Below are 18531 nucleotides of genomic sequence, written 5' to 3' on the forward strand. Positions count from 1 at the left end.
AATTCAAGGAGTTCATCATCACCAAGTCCTTATTATATGAAATGTTAAAGGGACTTACCTAAAAAAAAGAAGATAAAAAAGATGAACAGTAAAAGTTCTTTAAAAGAGTGGATTGTCTCGGCTGGTGTAGCTCAGTGGATTGAGGGTGGGCCTGTGAACCAAAGGATCGCAGTTTAATTCCCAGTTGGGGCACATGCTTGGGTTGCAGGCCAGTTCCCGGCATGGGACACACAAGAGGCAACCATACATTGATATTTCTCTCCCTCTCTCCTTCCCTTCTCCTCTAAAGACAAGTAAATAAGAAATCTTTAAAAAATTTTTAAAGACTTAAAAAAGAAAAAAAAAGTGGATTGTCTACGTGTAATCTGAAAAGGTGGATGAGTATTAAGAAATATTATTTCCTAGAACTATTTCTAGGTAACAGATTGAAAACGCAGTCATTGGTGGTCTTACACAGGCAGCTGTGGTTTTCACATTGCTGTGTGTGTTGTTGTTGTGTTCGGTGGAACACAAACACACATTTTTAAATTAAGCCTGTGATGTATGTGATTGATTATGTATCGAAAGACCATGCAGAGTAACAGGGAGCTAAAACATTCATTTTCAGAAAAATCACCATATTTTTCGGTCACCCTTTGTATCAAGTTGCAGAGGAATTCATTACTTGTATTGACTGTAACCTGTATCTAACACAGATGTCAGACTAATTTCATCACAATATTTTAGTTTCAAAAGTTTTACTTAACACAATTATTTTAAGGGGTTGGATCTACTTTGAACTACTTGGCCAAGGACAACAGCACAAATACTTCCCAGAAAATCAGTGCTCTTTGAAACCTAGTGAAACATGTGACTTGCAGACTTCCTCACCGAGACCTGGGATGTGAGGTAGCAGCCTTTTCACCATAGTCATACTGAAGTTGTTAGGGCTTGTGGCACACGCCTTTCTGAATGACACCCAAGTGCAGGTGCAGTTCTGAAGCCCATCTCCATATGGCATCAAAGGATATTTAGTTCAGCTTGTGGGTTGGATCTCGTGATGGGGAAGGGTGAGAAAGGGAGAGTTTTTCTGCCCATTTATTGATAGTGGTGTGTTGAGATGTGAAGTATTTCTTGAATTCATTTAGTCCTACTTTCATTCATTCAATGAACTTAACCAATTATAGGGAGGGCCTATTTTTTCTAAGTGTTGGTGGACAAAATCGACATAGTTTCTTGTTTTCGTGGAGTTTACCATCTAATGCATAAGAGCTATGTAATGTAATATTCTTGCAAATGATACATAATTATAATCACAGTAAGTGCTGTTTTGAGAGAAAATACCATGGGCATGATTCAGTAGGATTATCAGAAAAAGTGATATTTGAGGGGAGAAGTGGAGAATGAGTTCACTGAGGTGATGACTGGAAGGATGAAAGGGTGGTGATGGGTAAGTGATGGGCTTGGGATCTGAGTGAAAGGGGTTTGTGGACAGAGAGAGAATCCCCAGTGGAAAAGCTCTGAAGTGTTCAAATTGCTTGAGGGCTGAAGATTTTAAAGGACTAAAAAGGCCAGTCTCTTGATTTCAGTCCCATTGTAGTTTTCCTTTGAATACTTTTTTAACCTGAACAGCAATCATGTGAACCAGCTTAATTTTAGAGAGAGGAAATACAACAATGAGTCAAGTGGCGACCTGAGTCCTTTCTCTAAGCACATTTGTCCTGTGCTCCTGGTTTTCTGACACGTCACTGGCTGTGGTCACAGGCTGGGTAAATCATGGTTCTGAAGGAGATACTGGTGGTTGGCAGTGCTTTGGTGGGACTAGCACTGTGTGACCCTGTCCCTGATACTGTTGTGCATGATACCATGTTGTGTGTGATAAGGAATTTCACAAGCAGGGTAGCTGCCTGCAGTTTGTAATGCATTGTTTCTAAATGACTGAGAGGCATAAATACTCAAAGTATGAGATGAAAGTCTAGTTGTTTAAGTCAACTGTAAATATTTACTAGGTATTTTAGAGATTCATAATACATAATGAAAACGAAAAATCCTGAGAAATGACGCAGAAAGAGATCTGTTTTATTGAACTTTTCTCAGTGTCTGCCAAATGCTTTCGATCAAGGAACCCTCTTTTGTTACACTGATCAGCATTTTGAGAAACTGGTGTTTCGTAGTTCACACTCTGACGAGACATTGCATTGTAGCGTACACTTTGGCCGAGAGGTCTCAGGGTTACAGGGCTGCTGGCAAAGCTGTTCTTTGACCGCTGAGTTTGGCTGTTGCACCAGCCATGACCATATGCTTTTCTTTCTTGGTTATTTGTCTTTATCCATTTTTTCGGTTTCTCACAGTTGGATATTTCATGATTCCAGAATATGAAAATGATGTAATATATTCATATGGATAATTTGCTTTGTAGATACATGTATTAGTGATTAAAGGAACATAAACTTAGAATATTAAAATACAAAATTATTTAAAGAAAATATGAATGTAGTAAAAAATCTAAATGCTTTGCTAATGCATTTTGAAATACATCTTTACTGTTTTTTAGTCTTTTGCAAATTTTGGAGAGCACTCCATTAGAAAATACAAAGTATATAGTTACCTTTTGGCATAAAGTTTTTATATTTTAAATTAGTCAAATGGTTGAAGACAAATGACATGATTCTAGGGAATCAAGCAAGTATCGCCATTTGAATTCTGAGAGAGTTCGCTGTGAGATTTAGGGTGTTACCTTTTGATCACTATAATCCAGAGACAGATTTTTCCTGTTTTGGTAACAATCGTCTTTGATATTTTAAGGGCTTTTAAAACCCTGTAATGTGAGGAACCCCGGGCTGCTGTATCTAGAGAGGAAAAAGTGAGCAAGATGGTTTGCTCTGTTTTCCCACTTAGATCTTTCTCAATAAAGGTGTAATAGGAAAGACTTGGGGCCCACCCGTCCCATGGGCCCTCATTCAGTCCGACATAAGGAAGGTTGATTGGAAGCACACACACCCGCTCCCTGCATGTAGATCCCACCATTTACCTTTCCATCCACAGGCATAAGGAGAGGCATAATAGGACTAATCGGCATTTCAAAGACTTTTTCATATGTTTTGTTCTCTGCAGCAAATTAAAGTGTTCTGAGTTGGCTTTTGACAACTGTTAATCACTAAGCGATATAAAGTTGGATTTGCAAATCCAGCTTCAAATCAGAAATAATGAAATACCAAGTGAAAGAATAGTGCAGCTTTAGGAACAGTATTCTGAGAATTGGGAGACTTGGGTTCTAAACTCCCCTTTACCTTGGTCTTTAAGTTTCCTTAAAGGTTAGGATGTTGAACCACATAATCTCTGTGGTCCATCCTGGCTCAAAATTTCATCATATCTGTCATGACTAAAGAGTAAGGACACCTTTGCTCTTTTCCCCCCAGGAGGTGGGAAGGGGCGATATCAAACCATGGCAAATGTTGCTATTGGTCCTTCAGTGCTGTGTTTGGGAGTCCCTGGGAGAGTAGCATAAGGTAAATAGTGGAGTGCAAGTGGAGATGCTGTGACATTAGCTAAATTTCAGCTCTGCCACTGCCGAGAGAATGTAACTCACTGTAACTGATAGATGGTCTGAGCAATGGAGGTTGCAAAGTGAAATAAGTGATTTGCACTAAGTTCTGTACGTTCCTATGTTCCTAACAGCCGCAATTGCTTTTAATATTCCACAAATAAGTGTTTTAAAAATCTCTCTGCCATTTTTTCCATTTAAAATTTGTATTAACTTAGATACTTTTCTAAGGAATCTACACGGTTAAGATTTTGGCTGTACTATCATCTATGGAAAAAATTAGATGAATTTTCCATAACTTCTTAAATTAATGCAGATCTTTGAGTACATATGTATTAGTATATATTCTTACATAATGCAGTGACTCAAGACAGACACTAGATATTCTATCTCATACCAAAAGAGTGTGAAAGTCCCTCATATTTTATATTTATTCACATGGGGCACTAAAACCACGTGATACTGATATATTGCTGTTTTTGGCAACTTGCTTATTACATAGATGTTTGTATATATGTCTTTTAAGATTAAATGTGAACCACTAATATTTAAAGTATTCTTAACTACAAGATAAATTCAATCTGGATAAGGCAGAAATTTTGAACTTTTCCTGAAATTGTGTATTGGGCAAAGGTGACTGATAATGTAACAGGTGGTTTTAAAGGCACAGCAAGTATCTGCACCTTGTGGGCCCCAGCCTGAGGCTCTAGCAATCAGTGCCCCAAGGGTAACGCTTTCATAAGCATCAGGTACCATATCTTGGCCTTAGGATGATATTCATTTCTTTTACCATCATGTTGCTTCCTCTGGTTATTGTTGGAAAGGGATTTCTGGATTTCCATTTCATGATTATTCTATAAAAGTCACAATATCAAGAGTTAACTCAATTTGAACTTAGGCGATATTTACTTGTCCATTAGCTTTAACGAACATGACGATCTCTGTGTGTTTCCCTACTTAGCTTTTTTCCTGCAGCTTCCCCTTCCCTCCAAGCCTCTGACATTCACACAGTGTAAATGTCTTGCCATACTCCTCTTGCCCAATTCATTCATTTTACTTACTGATGAAAATGCAGTGTACTCAGTATTCCATTTTGTTGTTTTCCTATGTCCTCAGTAATTTCCCTCCTTTCTAATTTTAGTAAGCTCACTAGCAAAATGTAGTTTTATTCTTCACTTTCAATTTTGATTACACAACATGTAGGGAAGAATGGTAAGTTATATCATCTGTCAAAAGCCATTTAATATAAAAGCAGCAACAAAAGATAATTGACTCCAGAGCTAGTCTCTTCTAAGCCACACAGTATCAAATCCATTTTCAAAAGCAAAATTACTTTTGCAAATGTTTTTGAATATTTTGTGGAAAATACTGATGCATTAACTTAGGAAATAATGTGCTTTAATATACCAGAAGATTCACTGAAATGGACCTGAAAAACTGTAATTTATTAATGACATTCAGAGATATAAGGATGTTCACACTCATGTATGTATTCCTGAAGTTAAAATGCAGTAAAATAATATTTTGTGAGAAAAAACATTTCAAATTCCATTTTCTGCATTTCCTTTGGTGAAAAAAAAATTACAGAAAACCTAATATTTTTCTCCTTAGAAACCTTTTATTTCTTCTGGTCTTTGGGGACGGGAAGCTCTCTCACAGCACAAGGACATGTTTTTTTTGTTAGCTAGTGCACGGATTTCTTTGAGCACCGGTTTAGGCTGAGGCCCAACGATAACTTACCATCATTTGAAGCTGTGGACGATAAGAATTCATTTCAACTAATATTAGGCATGACACTAATTTGGTATTAAACTCTAAGCACATTAGCAATTATGGTACAATGTACTATTACTTTCCAAGTCTCTGCAGTAAGTTTTTCATCATTAATGGTTTGTATTTTTTTTCTTTTCCATACAGAATATATCATGCTCAGTAGTACGGCTTCAAAACAGCCCAACCATGAAAATTTTTACTTATATTTATTTTAATATGCATTCCTGATGGCTGAATCTATCTACAAAATACAGTCAGAAGAATATTATAATTCTGTAAGAGTTAAACACGTAGAATCTTGAAACACTGTGCTTAGTCTGGAGGAAGCCAATGTGTATAAACTCCAGATTTCTATTACGATTAACCAAAAGAGAGCCTTGAATCCTTGTCTGACTCATCAAAGTGTAATTAAAATTCTGTTGTTTGATTCACTCCTTTACAGTCCAAAGACAATTCCTTGTGTATTATTAGACTTTTGAATAGGATGATTGCTTTCCTAAAATATATTCACACAAGCAAATGCATAAATGGATTGTAATGTGCCTAAAATAATATATATTTTTGTTATATATATTCCTTGGCTTTACTATTCTATCAGTAACTTTGAAAGCAAAATTTGAAAATATTTATAGTAGAGAGGCTCAGCAATCCCGAATTAGTTAAGGTGACCAACTGTCCTGGTTTGTCCAGAACCATGGGGTACCTATGACTTCAGTTTTAAAACCGGGGCAGTCCCAAACAATTTTAATATTAAAACCAGGACAATCTCAGACAAATGGGTATAGATGGTCATCTTAAACCCTCATTAAATGGTACTGAAGACCATTTTAGAAAAAGAAACTTAAAAAAATCTTTTTCCTGCTCTTGCAAGATTTTCCAAATTTCTCCTCCTTTCACTTCCTCAGCCCCACTGTCAGGCTAGTTAATGTTGAGGGCACTCTTACCTCTCTGGGTCCACAACCAAGACAGAAACAGCAGCTGGAATTCCTGCAGGAGGCAGTGAGGGCTGGGGGTAAGGGATTGAGCTCTGCATCAAACAGACTGGATTTGAATCCAAGTTTTGCCATATATTAGATGGGTGATTTTGTTCCTCTGTTTTCTCAAATGTACATGGAAGTCATAAAGATGTCCAACTAGTAGGGTTACTAGTTGGTGTGCAACTAGTAGGGTTACGAGGGTTACAAGACGGTGCCTGCCATGCATTAAGAGTTCAAGAAGTTATTTTTATTGTGATCTTGATTAGGATTAGCAATTTAGAGCAAACCAGTGTGTCTATCAGTAATAGTAACTTTCACATCTAGATTCTTAGGGGTATTTGTTACTGCGACAGATTTTCTCTGATGGGTGGCTACCATCGCCTGAAAAGCTTCGGGTTTTTGTTGTTGTTGTTGGTTAGTTTGTTTCTTGCAGTTCAAAATATTTGCATGAAATGGCAGAAGAAATCTCAAACTTAGCACTGTTCTATGAAATGTTGAATCAGTGGCAGTGGCAACTGGCTGACAAAATGATCGCAGTTCCTTTCAGGCAAATTATAATTTTAGTGAGTGATTATAAATTCTACAGGTTTTATTTTTTGGTACCTAGTATTATGATATAGCTGCATTATTGAATATTAAACCGGTTTTAATTCACTACTTAAGCTATCATATCTGTGATGAAAATGTCACACGGATTCTGAGATTTTTATTAAGGAAGGCATACAATACTTACTCTCATTCATGAGGGTTGGGTGCAAAATTGAAGAACATCAACATGCCACAGGTTGGTCTGGCTACTGGCAGAACTTTGCTTCTGTTACAGTTACAACAAACAGAGACTGCTGAGGAGTAGGTCGAGAGTTGACTATGGAATTCTAGAGTGTGAGCTCGGTTCTTTCAAAACTGCATTGTTCTCTGTTTTAGCATCTATCTCAGGACTTCATCCAGATGGGCAGTGGGAGAGCTCAGTATAGGTCATTCCACTCCATGGTTTTCCAGATTTAGGGCAGCCATTTCTAAACGAGCAGAAGTGAGGCTTGTGCCTGATCTCTGGTCTTAAAATTTTAGCTAATTAAGTTAAACACATAGTAAAATTTGTCTGTTGAAATTGAACTGCAGGACTTGGATTTTTCACATAAAATTGATTCCTACATTTGCCAAGTATGATGCAAAAGATGTTTAAGACAATATTGTAATCATGCAAAAATCAGGAAAGTCAGGTCCCTTGAGATCTAAAGAACCAGTTGAGAACTTGATTGAAAAACATAATTAAAATATTTATTTTGACTTCAAGAACAGAATAGCCTAGAATTCTGGATTTTAGATGTATAATTATTACATATTTAAGGGAAAATTATTTTTTCATAATATAGGCTAATATTACCAAGTATGTTCTTATACTTTGAACATCTTTTAAAGTTGATTGTAATATTCATTTCTTCTTGGCTGTTTGTTTTCTTTGCATTTATTATAGCAGTTTCCTGACTTTCAGTAGGGAATTCATCATGAAATATATTTTGGATCCCAAGACTTTCATTTAAGATGAAAATGTCACACGGATATATCTTATGGTTGCATGTAGATATGATAGCTTAAGTAGAGAAAAAATGATATAACTTAGTGTAAAAAACACCCTCACTTTTTCTCAAAAACACCTGAATATTTTTTGGTTGAAGTGTAATTTTGGGGGAGGAAAAAAATGCTTTCATTTCTATTTTCATTTGTACGTGTAGACAGGCTTTCTACAAATGAAGAAGATTCTTCTCTCCTTTGTGCTGCTGAAAAACTTCAAGTGACCCCATTGAAACCTCACATGAACCTTAAAATACAACCCTGCTCAGCAGTTATCTAGTGATATTCCTTCTACATTGCTCCTGATATATTTTTAGACCTAAACTCTTGGCATTGTGGACCCCTATAATAGGTTGATAGGAAAAAGTCATTTAGTTTTAAACATTTTTCCCATGGAATTAAAGAATTCCCATAGGTTAGAAAGATAAAAATTTGGCCCTTCGCCTGGGAGAAAGAAAATACCACAGCAGCTCTTTGAGAATAGTGTCAGTTATGCAACATTACAGTTCTTCCGCTTGGTTCACTTTTAATGAAGACAACAGTAGTTCAGAATTATTATTTCCTGCACTCCATATGCATAAATTATGTATGTTTTGTGGATTAGAAATGAAAATGTTTTGGGCAGTTATGTCTTTTATATGTCCATGTTGGAGAACAGAAAAATTGTCTTACATCATCCATCCTAAGAAATTGGATCATAAGTTATGTGGAAGAATGTTTAGGATTGTATATCCTTTGCCATTTACACCTCTTTAAATCACCTTAAATCAGGGAGGTTGCTAACTTGCTGTTTGCTAGTTCCTTCCTTCCTTCCTTCCTTTTCTTAGCTTAGATAGAAAAAAATGTGTATTCAAAAGTAAAAGTAAGCAAGTTTTTTACTTTGTTTGAGACTAATATATGTATCCTTGATTAAATTTAGATTCCAGTGAATAGTTCTGGACTATGATTCAATTTTAAAGTATTAACTATTTACTTTGTTTTATTGTTAAGGAATGGCCAAACAGAGCATTCAGGTTTATACCATTCAGTGCCTAACAATAATAATTAGAGGGCTGCTAATAAAAACACTATAAAAGTGGATTAAGTGGTGAAGGTTTAGATAAATATTAGAAATTTAGGTAAGTATTAAGTAAATATTTGGAGATTCTAAATATGAGTTCCAATGATGACAGACTTAACCTTAAACAGAAAGTATGTTACTTAAATGTCATTAATTTAGGAAATACGGAGTGGGCAGGGATAGGGGTGTGGGTGGGTGAGACAGCGTGGAATAGCTCCCTTCTCTTTGAGTCTTGTGTCTTTTCAAAGTTTGAGTCTTGCTATTTGAGTGGGAGCGTCCAGACATGACAGCTTGGTTGTCAGGCAAGTAATATTTTTAAAGGTATGGTTCAATTTTAGGATGATCTCTTTAGAGCTCAGCAATGATTTTCCTCATCCACAAACAATTCTGTAGACACTACTAGCTCACGTGAGAGGACAGTGGAGAAGCGCAGTGGCCTTGTAGGGCCCGAACCCATCTGGCCTTTACCCTAAAAAGAGTTCATTAACCTGAGTTTGGAAGAGGTGGAAAGGTAAGGAAGAGCAGGAACAGGAGAAGGAGAGTGACAAGGCTTAGAGGGGAAAGTCACAAGACCCCCTTCCCCGTCCCTTCCCTTCCCTAAAAGCACCTGTGCGTTCTGGGGATCCCTCCCAGGCAGAGTGGCCCTTATCTCCTAAGGGGCAAGTTTCTTTAAGCATTAGCCACCTGTGTGCTGCGCTCCTGATGGGAAAAGGTGGCTTTGGAAAAAAGAGAGTTCAGACCCGAGGCTCGGGAGCTTTTCTTGCTGAGGCTGCGGGTTGAGATACCTCCAGAACTCAGGGCTTTTAAGATGCAGAGCGCGCTCTCCCCTCGCGGCCAGGATTGTAGTCTGGCGTCCTCAAGACTGGTCTGCTCTGGAGCCAGCTGACATCTCCCCAGTTTGCGCGGGTCCTTGTTGCCCTTTCTGATTCACCCCCCAACCCCCAAAGTGGTGCTCCCACCTCGCTCCGCCTGCACATCCTGCAGCGTAGCCCCAGAGGGTTATCGCGCTCTCCACACGCACCGCTGGCTTCCTCTGGCGCCCAGCGCAAGGGACCCGGGCAGACCAACCGCTGCCTGGGAGCGTCATCCACGTCCACTTCTCCTGCTCCCTTGCCACCACGCCCCCAGCTCCTTGACTCCCTCCCTCTCCCCTGTGGCGCCCACCTCGTCTCAGGTTTGATCCCGGGTTGGACCTGCGGTTTTGCTCATCCGCACACTCAGCCTCTCCATCAGCCCCAAGAAGTGAAATCTGCACTGAAACTCTGGGTGGCTGGAGCCGGCGGACTGGGCATGCTCAGAAGCCAGGGCTGGCTTTGGTCTCAAGTAGGAAGCTTTTGCACTCCAGAGGCAGCGGCGACTTTGGGGAAAGTTGATCAGAGAGGGGAGGAAGCCCCAAGACGTGGAGCAGCGTCTGGAAGGAACCCCCGGCAGCCCGGAGGAGCATGGGCACCCTGCGGGATTTACAGTATGCGCTCCAGGAGAAGATCGAGGAGCTGAGGCAGCGGGATGCTCTCATCGACGAGCTGGAGCTGGAGTTGGATCAGAAGGACGAACTGATCCAGAAGCTGCAGAATGAGCTGGACAAGTACCGCTCGGTGATCCGGCCGGCCACCCAGCAGGCGCAGAAGCAGAGCGCGAGCACCTTGCAGGGAGAGCCGCGCACCAAACGGCAGGCGATCTCCGCTGAGCCCACAGCCTTCGACATCCAGGATCTCAGCCATGTGACCCTGCCCTTCTACCCCAAGAGCCCACAGTAAGCAGGGGTTGCGCTCCGGGGCCATGTGGCACCCTGTCGGTGGGGAGCTGCGGGTCTCTGTATTGTCTGTCAGCCCCCGCCCTCCCGCTTGCCATGTCTGTCCTCATCCTTCAGAAATGTTTCATTTTAACGGGCGCAACTTGCGGGGTTGTGCACGTTTCTAGAGCCAGACTCACTGTACCTACATTGCCTTCCTGTCTTTGTCGGATGTCAAGGTATTTTAAAAATATATATATATATACAATATACATTCATATATGGCACCTCTCGTACAGAGAGTTTGAATGCCCCCCAGGTATGTGTCCAGCTGTGTGTGTGTGAGTGAGTGTGAGAAGCGGAATAAAAAGCCCCATCTCCCAAATGCCTTGGCAAAGCTGCCGGGCCGTAAAATCCTAAATGCAGGCTCATCAGACTTGAAATGAAATGCGTCTGCTGTCACCCTCACTTCCCGTGCCTTCCTGGCCGTCCCTGGCGTCTGTACATGCTGGCAGTTCCAGCCAGTACCCTCCAAACCTGATGATCTGCCATCATCCAAGTGTCAGAAATAAGCAAATGCGCATGTAAAAGGGACGATTTTTTGATTTCCTGAATTGGATGACATTTGCAGTCCACAAATGGAAGCCTAATCTGTTGATTTCTTAAAAAATTTTCTCATAACATCTGAGGGAGAACATTGCTTCTTTTCCTTAAGGAATTTGCATACTGTTACTAATGGGGCACCTCCTTCTTCCAAGAGGTTGCAGGTTTCTAGGATCAGTACAGAGAAGGACTCTACCTGTATTGTCAGTGTACACCCACTGTTTGCCTTATTCCTGGATCCCGATGCAAGCACTCCGGTACTGTTCCAGCATTTCAGGGAACTATGTAGTTCTGGGGTCAGTGGGCTTCACCCCTTGGGTAGGAAAATTGAATGAAACTTGCTATACACCACTCAACTCAGAGTTCTTACGGAGCGTAAAGTGACAAGAACTTGAGGTTAGTATAGAATGAGTACCCGAACGAATGGTACTTTTAATGAATAGATAATGACATAATTGATAAAATGAAGCATTTTGGCACTCTGTTCCTAACTACATCACATTGGCTGGATGAGGTGTTACATAATAATACACGGTCCCTTGAAACTCTCTACTTCATAAACACAAGGAACTAATATGAGGAGGAGTAAATATTTGATCATTTTCATCTGTATTTACTGTATTTGGGGAAGCTGAGAGTATGTATTAATTACACTTTTGAAAACTTAAAGTTGTACCCATACTTTTGGTTCCCATAGAGCATGTGCTGTTATCAGGTTTGGCTTTATGAGGTTTTATTCTGAGAGGGGCTGATGAAGAAACAGTGAGAATAAACATTACTGACATTCCGGCTACACCAAGTTGCCCTAATAGTTCAGTAGACTTGGATCTGCCTTAGAGATCTGAATGGTCTGTGTCCCACTCAGCTTTCTCTGGTAAATGAATTTGCTGTCCTGATGGGCCGACCCGTTTTGGCCAACCCGGCCCATGGCCATCTCTCCTGGACCAAGGTTCGCATAATGAAAACATAATTCAAAGACAGTTCTCTGTGCCTTTAAGCATTCTATAGGAGCTCCTTTTAGTATTTTCAAGACTTTGGAGCAACACAGAGCAAACTCCACTTTTATAAAAAAGACCATTTTTGATAATAGGTTTCATAATGAAGCATGATCAAGTTAGAGGATAACTAAGACCTAAAGGAATCTAGGCAGTAAGGAACGAGCTGACATTTTACAAGTTTGTTAGTGCTTCACATGAAGAACAACTAGATTTTTTTTAAAGCCCATGGTGGGAAATGAAATGAGTGTGGCAAATAATTCTGTCATAATAAACATTTTACCTATTCAACAATGCTGTGCGTTTTGATATTTATTTAATAACTAACTTGTGCTTTGAAGAAGTCAGCTACTAAGGTATAACCACAATGGTTCTGGTGATTCTGGGCATTACTTTGAAGAAAATGATAGCATGTCTTCCAAGCTTAAATAATTTTGGAAAAACATCTGTTCTTTTTTCACACTTACATAAAGAAAACTAGAATAAAATCAGCTTAAGTGACACAGTGTACCTCTCAAGGGAAAGAGAAATATATTGTATGCAAAATGATTATTGTAATGTCATTGGAATGATTGTACAAGGTAGCTCCACAAAGAATTAGGAAAACTTGCCAAAGTTTGAAATTTGATTTCTTTCATGATAGTTTGATTACACAGACTTGCTGTCAACAAGTGTTTGTCTTCATATTTCATCTTCTGTGAAACTTAAATTTAGTTGTCTTTCTAAAACTTACAGGTTATCATGAATTCAAATTAAAATGAAACCATCTAAATAGTATAAAATTGATTTTTTAAAATATTTTATTTATTTTTAGGGAGAGGGGAAGGAGGGAGAAAGAGAGGGAAAGAAACATCAATGTGTGGTTGCCTCCCACATGGCCCCCACTGGGGACCTGGCCTGCAACCCAGGCATGTGCCCTGACTGGGAATTGAACTAGCGACCCTTTGATTCACAGCCCGTGCTCAATCCACTGAGCTACACCAGCCAGGGTGTATAAAATTGATTTTTATGTTAGTTTTCTATTTTTTTTCCATTCGATGCAGTTAACTGTTCTGCTCAGTTAGCCGATGAATGAAAATATGTTTGTTTCCCTTTTGCTTGCTGAGGCTGCCTTCTGAGGATAATTTTTGAAGCTTCTGTGTGTAGTGATTTTTGATCATTGAAAAATAATGTCAATTGAAAACTAACTTACCTACTTTTGGTTTGAAATTTTCCCCACTGAAGTGGAAATTGGAGGAAAGACTTGGTCAGTTTCCAGCAGGCAGCCAGGGCCCTCCTGTTGCACCTGTGAGGGGGAGAGCATTTCTTTTTGTTTGTTTGTCTCTTTAACACCTGTATAGAAACAGCCCTTGCACACATTTTCGGTTATGGATGTGAAGCAAAGAACTTATATAGCAAATTGGAATCTGTATTCTACTGCTACCAAATAACTACTTGAGAATATAAAGCTATTAGTCTATCTATTTTGAAATAAATACAGTAAATAAACCCTTACGATGACAAAAATGCCCGTAGTAGGTTAGCACATTCAACATCTGCTATTATGGTCTCAGCCGTTTCTCTATAGTACGTGTTCTGAAATCCTTTTTGTCTTTGCCGTCACAGGGTTCCACATCTCCTCAGCTGGGCTCCACAGACTTGAGTTCTTTTCAGAAGTTGTTAGTGTTTCTGTGTTCTTGTTAAGCTGTTGCTTTTCGCTCCAGAGATAGTTGCATGTCAGAGGACAATAACGTTTTGTTATACTTTACTTTCTGATGGCGGAGCGCTGCGGAAGAGTGGAGGATGAAAAGAAATACTTTCTTGTTTTTAGGGAGGCATTCATTGTAACAGGATCTTCTGTGAGCTTTTAAACCTTGACACTAGTATATCTCAAGAGAAATGGAATCCTCCTACTGGCTGCATAGTTAAATTTTGTAGGAAGTCGAGAGAATTCTAGCATTTTAGTATCATAATAGGTGGCATAATATTAAAGCATAGATTTCTTCCAAGGCAGCGATTGAATTTCAAGTGCACCCTGTAGCTCAGTTCAATACTTGCGTGTGCCGTGTACAAGCTGCTATCAGGCATTGGAGGTGAGAGATAAATAAATAGTGGCATCAGGGAGTTAACAAAGGGTTAACAACACTGCACAAGTAAATATTCTAGAAAGCGGAGTAAGGCAAGTCACAGAGGAAATGCTTAAGACAGTGAGCAAATATAATTCAGCTCACTTAATTTTATGGTATCAGAAATTCTTGTAGCAATGGAGATGTTTGAAGTAAATAGGTATTTGGAGGATGGCCTCGATTTAGTGGTGACGAGATTAGAGGGTGGAGTGGGGACGGGGAGGACCGTCAGCCAAGGCACCGACAGCACAGGAACCAGAAGGCACCTCCGGGGGTAACAGCAACTGGTGGCTGTTCCACACACCATAGTGGGGGGTGGAGAAAAGCAGGCTTAGGCCAGAAAGAATCAGAACCTTAGTTTCTATTTTACAAAGTGGAAAAGAAGGCATTTCTGCCTGTGTTTAGAATAATCGAGAATCATGTATGTGTGCGTGCGTGTGTGTTTTACCAGAGGACTAATTAGTACCCATTAGTAAAGCTGTGAGTCTGGGAATGTCAGTCCAGCCCTCCACCCCCACCAGCACAGTCCTAATGATAGACATTACTGTTCCAGCTAGGTAAGGGTATTGAATATAACCGGTCAGCAGATGATTTTAAACTCTTAAAGAAACCCAGTTCCACTCTCACTAGAAAACAAGCTCCTTTTCCACTCACCTCACACTGTTCCCATTGAAAATAATCGAATTTTATGCCACAGACTAGCATTGCAGATTCCTCACATACGTTGGCAAATGGGACATGGGAATTGAACCTGGAGTTGATCTTTAAAAATCACTTTCTTGTTTTTGAGGAAGAGTTAAATTCCAGTTTAACCTTATTCTAATACACTTTCCTATTTAAGCTTCTTGGTAATTTGCCATTACAGTCTATGCAGTGAATTGGAAGTTGTGGAAGCTTTTATAAAAAAAATGTTTGAGAACAGGTTGCTAAAACCCTAATGTTTTGAAGCAGAGTCGAGTGGTGTGCCCTGCAAAGGGCACTTAGAACAAGGATACTGACAAACCCTTAAAGAGAATAGCTCCAGAGACTGCCTGAGAATATAAAGGACCAGCTTCCTTGCTGTATGGCGCCACATTTCCAAGCTCACGCTAGTTGTTAATTCACTAAAGAGTTGGGTTTGGATTCCTAATGGGGAAGAGTAGAAGAAGGCAGACGATGTTTCTGTTGTTGCTGTTTGCAGGTTATAAGGCATATGGAAACATTTTTTCCCCTGTCTGCCTAGCAATGGAGGGTCTCCATGGTATCCTAGCAACCAGTTTCAATGCTGGTCTGCTGCTCTTTCTGCCATCTCTACCATAGGTACCGCTGCCCATCCCTGGGAACCAGACCTGCTGCTGGCATTCAGACCCTCTGACTCGAACCTTCCATGCTTGGAGAACACAAGACAATGTGCTAAATAAATAAGCACATGCTGCAGGCAGCAATATGCTCACCAGCTTATTATGCGATCACATCTGTGGCATTTTGAATTCTGATCTGAATTGTTGAGCTGGCACTGACGGCCACCCCTTCCCTGACAGCCCGTCCCGACTTCCTCGCACACAGCCTTCTGACACCACTTCTCTCCCCTCCCCGTCTTCTATAACGACTGCTTTCCTCGGCTCCTCCTTAGTTTCCTGGGCAGTTCAATATGTGTGGCCTGTTCGAACTCTCTAGGTATAATTTTGTTTGTAAGAGCAGAGAAATGTTCTCCCTCGAAAACTGTCATGTAAATATAAACAATAGCACAAAGACTGTAGCTACACAAAACATATGTTTAACAAAAGGTGGGACTAGTACGATACTTCCAGAAGTGTCTTGTTTCTGAATGGATCCATAGACATTTATATAAAAGAAGTAGGAGAGTAGAGTGGGAAGAAGAGGTGTGTGTGGAGGGGGCAGAGATGGGCACGACAAGATGAGTATTGTTAAAGCTATGCCATGTTTGCCAAGAAGTTGGAAGCGAGTCATGGGCTTTGGAAAGGAATAAATAGGCAAGAGGACTGGAACAGAATTTGCAAGTTGGAGAGTACTTTGTGGATGAAGATAGCCCCAGAGAGGAGACCCCGAATTAGAGTATATCAAAGTCTTGCCTCCTCTGGCTGTGGGAGCCTTACTGGGATTTTGGTAGAAAAGCATTATTTCCCTCTAGGCCACTGCTTGTTTTGAATGCCTCGTATTGGTCCTTTCAAATATCCTGTAGTCTGATACCGGGCAGGGCTTGGTAGAACAGGGCAGTCAGAAGAATGAGGAGAGCAAGTCGGCATGTCACTGTTTCTGAAAGAAAGGGTCAGAGTGGCGCTGCCCTTCATTAGCATAACAGATAACATTTACTGAGCACTTGCTCGGGGCCAGGCGCTGTTTCTCGTGCTTTCCGTGGGTTGTCGTTTTCATCGAACAGCCCTGTGAGGAAGCCTCCAGAGTACCCCCATTTCACAGCACCGAGGTGCAGGTCCCTGAAGCTCAAAGTGAAATGTATAGAAAGTTGCTCAAGGTCACACGCTTTGTAAGGGGCCGACTTTAAATTTGAACTCCAAACCTGTTCTCCTTAGCCATGAGGTTCTCCTGGTTCCCAAAGGAGGGTGAGGATTAGGCAATGGCACAAAAACCTAATGAATCACACATATAGGCTGTTCTCGGGGGAGTGGACCTGTTCACCAGTAATTAAATGGGAAGTGAAGTACTTAGGAAGAAGTGGAAAAAATAAGATAGGACAGTGGTTTCCAAATTTTGCTGCCCATTAGCCTCATCTAGGGAGCTCTTAGGTTTTACCCCAAACCAATTAAAATTGGAATTTCTGGGGGAGGAAGCCAGCCATCAGTATTTTTAAAAGGATTCCTCAGATGACATTAGTGTGCAGCAAAATTTGGGAACCACTCTGATTAGAAGACAATGGTGTGTGTGTGTGTGTGTTATTATGCAAAGGACCAGGATAAACTTTCCACTTAAAGAGAATTGTTGCTATTGCCTACATTTTTTTTAGCACTAAAGCCTTGCAAAAAGCAAATCCCCCATTATAGATGTGCCCTATTTTGTAAATGTGTCATTGTTTATTCTCCCAAAGGAGTAATCGTTACCTTGCCTAACCCACTGGTTCTCAGCCTTGACTGCATATTAGAATGCAGGTATGTCCCTCTAGGAAATGTTTAAAAATATGTTTCCTGGGGCATCACTTCCAGAGATTCTATTCCATTGCCGTGGGGTGGACCTGTGGTGTAGGTATATTGATTTAGTTTCTGAGGAGATTCTAAGGTGCAGGCAGGAGTGAGAACTTTTTGATAGAGCAATCACCTTCAGTCACTACAGGTTATTTGTGTTCCCATTCTTTGGGAAAGCACTTTCCTTGGTCCCTTTTACCAACCCCAGTCCCTGCCTGCAGTGGGGCCAGGCAGCTCCAACACCCCTCTGCTCACAGCATCTGCACCTGCCCCTGTGGCTTGGATCTCCGGGGTTACCTGCACAGACCTGCAGCATGCAGATTGCCAGCGGCCCCATTTGATGTGTAAGTATGTTCCTCTTTCCTGCCAGCCACGAGTCCTGGCCACTATTCAAATATGACACATAGGATCAGCCATCCTCTCAAGTTTGTTTTTCACTCTCACTGAGGCAGCTACCTTGTTAGCCAATAGGACTGTTTCCTCGGGCTCCAGATGCTTCCATGAAATTGAAATATATGAAGGTGAGACGATGATGAGCCCCCTTGGAAGAGTAGTACAGGGCATGTAGTGCCTTTCCTTCTGGTATGTGATGTCTCTGCAGCCAGCTACAGTGGTTTTTTTTTTCTACAGATATTTTATCCTTTTAAGGCAAACAGCCTGAGATCAGGCTGAGGAGTACTTTCCAAGGAGGCTTCAGAGAAAGCAGAGGGAACACATCAAGCTCTCAGCCTCTTTTCTGGATGGTTTGGTTGGAGCGAACAGATCTGGGGGCAGTGCTGGCAGCGAGAGGCCTGAGATAAGACCCTCAGTCTCCATCTGTGCCTGGGGAAGGCTCCTGGGTGGGGTTGGGAACTCCGACCCGCTGTGGTTACAGCCCCCCTGCTGCCCCATTGCCAGCTCTGTGTGTTTCTTTCCTGCCCTTTCCCCTAACAGTGTTAAAACCTCGTCAGGATGTTCCTAACTGTCTCCTGATGGGACCTTGTTTACTTTTGTAATTTAATCATTCTCTTCTCAGTTGAGGATCAGCCAACACAACATTTTATATAAGCAATGA

General features: G+C 40.8%; 1 protein-coding gene across 3 annotated transcripts in view; it reads left to right on the plus strand.

Annotated features, from left to right (window-relative positions):
• PRKG1 (protein kinase cGMP-dependent 1) overlaps window positions 1-18531 on the plus strand; it is a 1343317-nt gene that overhangs the window by 213414 nt on the left and 1111372 nt on the right. The window contains exon 1 of one of the 3 annotated variants that reach the window (XM_053663934.1): window positions 9988-10658. The exons of the other annotated variants lie outside the window; for them this stretch is intronic. Coding sequence (XP_053519909.1) covers window positions 10348-10658 — 311 coding nt within the window. The 5' untranslated portion in view covers window positions 9988-10347. Of the gene's footprint in view, window positions 1-9987; window positions 10659-18531 lie in introns of those variants that run through there. 3 annotated transcript variants of the gene reach the window in all.

The sequence above is a fragment of the Artibeus jamaicensis genome, unplaced genomic scaffold, assembly GCF_021234435.1.
Source record: "Artibeus jamaicensis isolate MK-2021 breed Jamaican fruit bat unplaced genomic scaffold, CSHL_Jam_final contig_332, whole genome shotgun sequence".
NCBI lineage: Eukaryota > Metazoa > Chordata > Mammalia > Chiroptera > Phyllostomidae > Artibeus > Artibeus jamaicensis.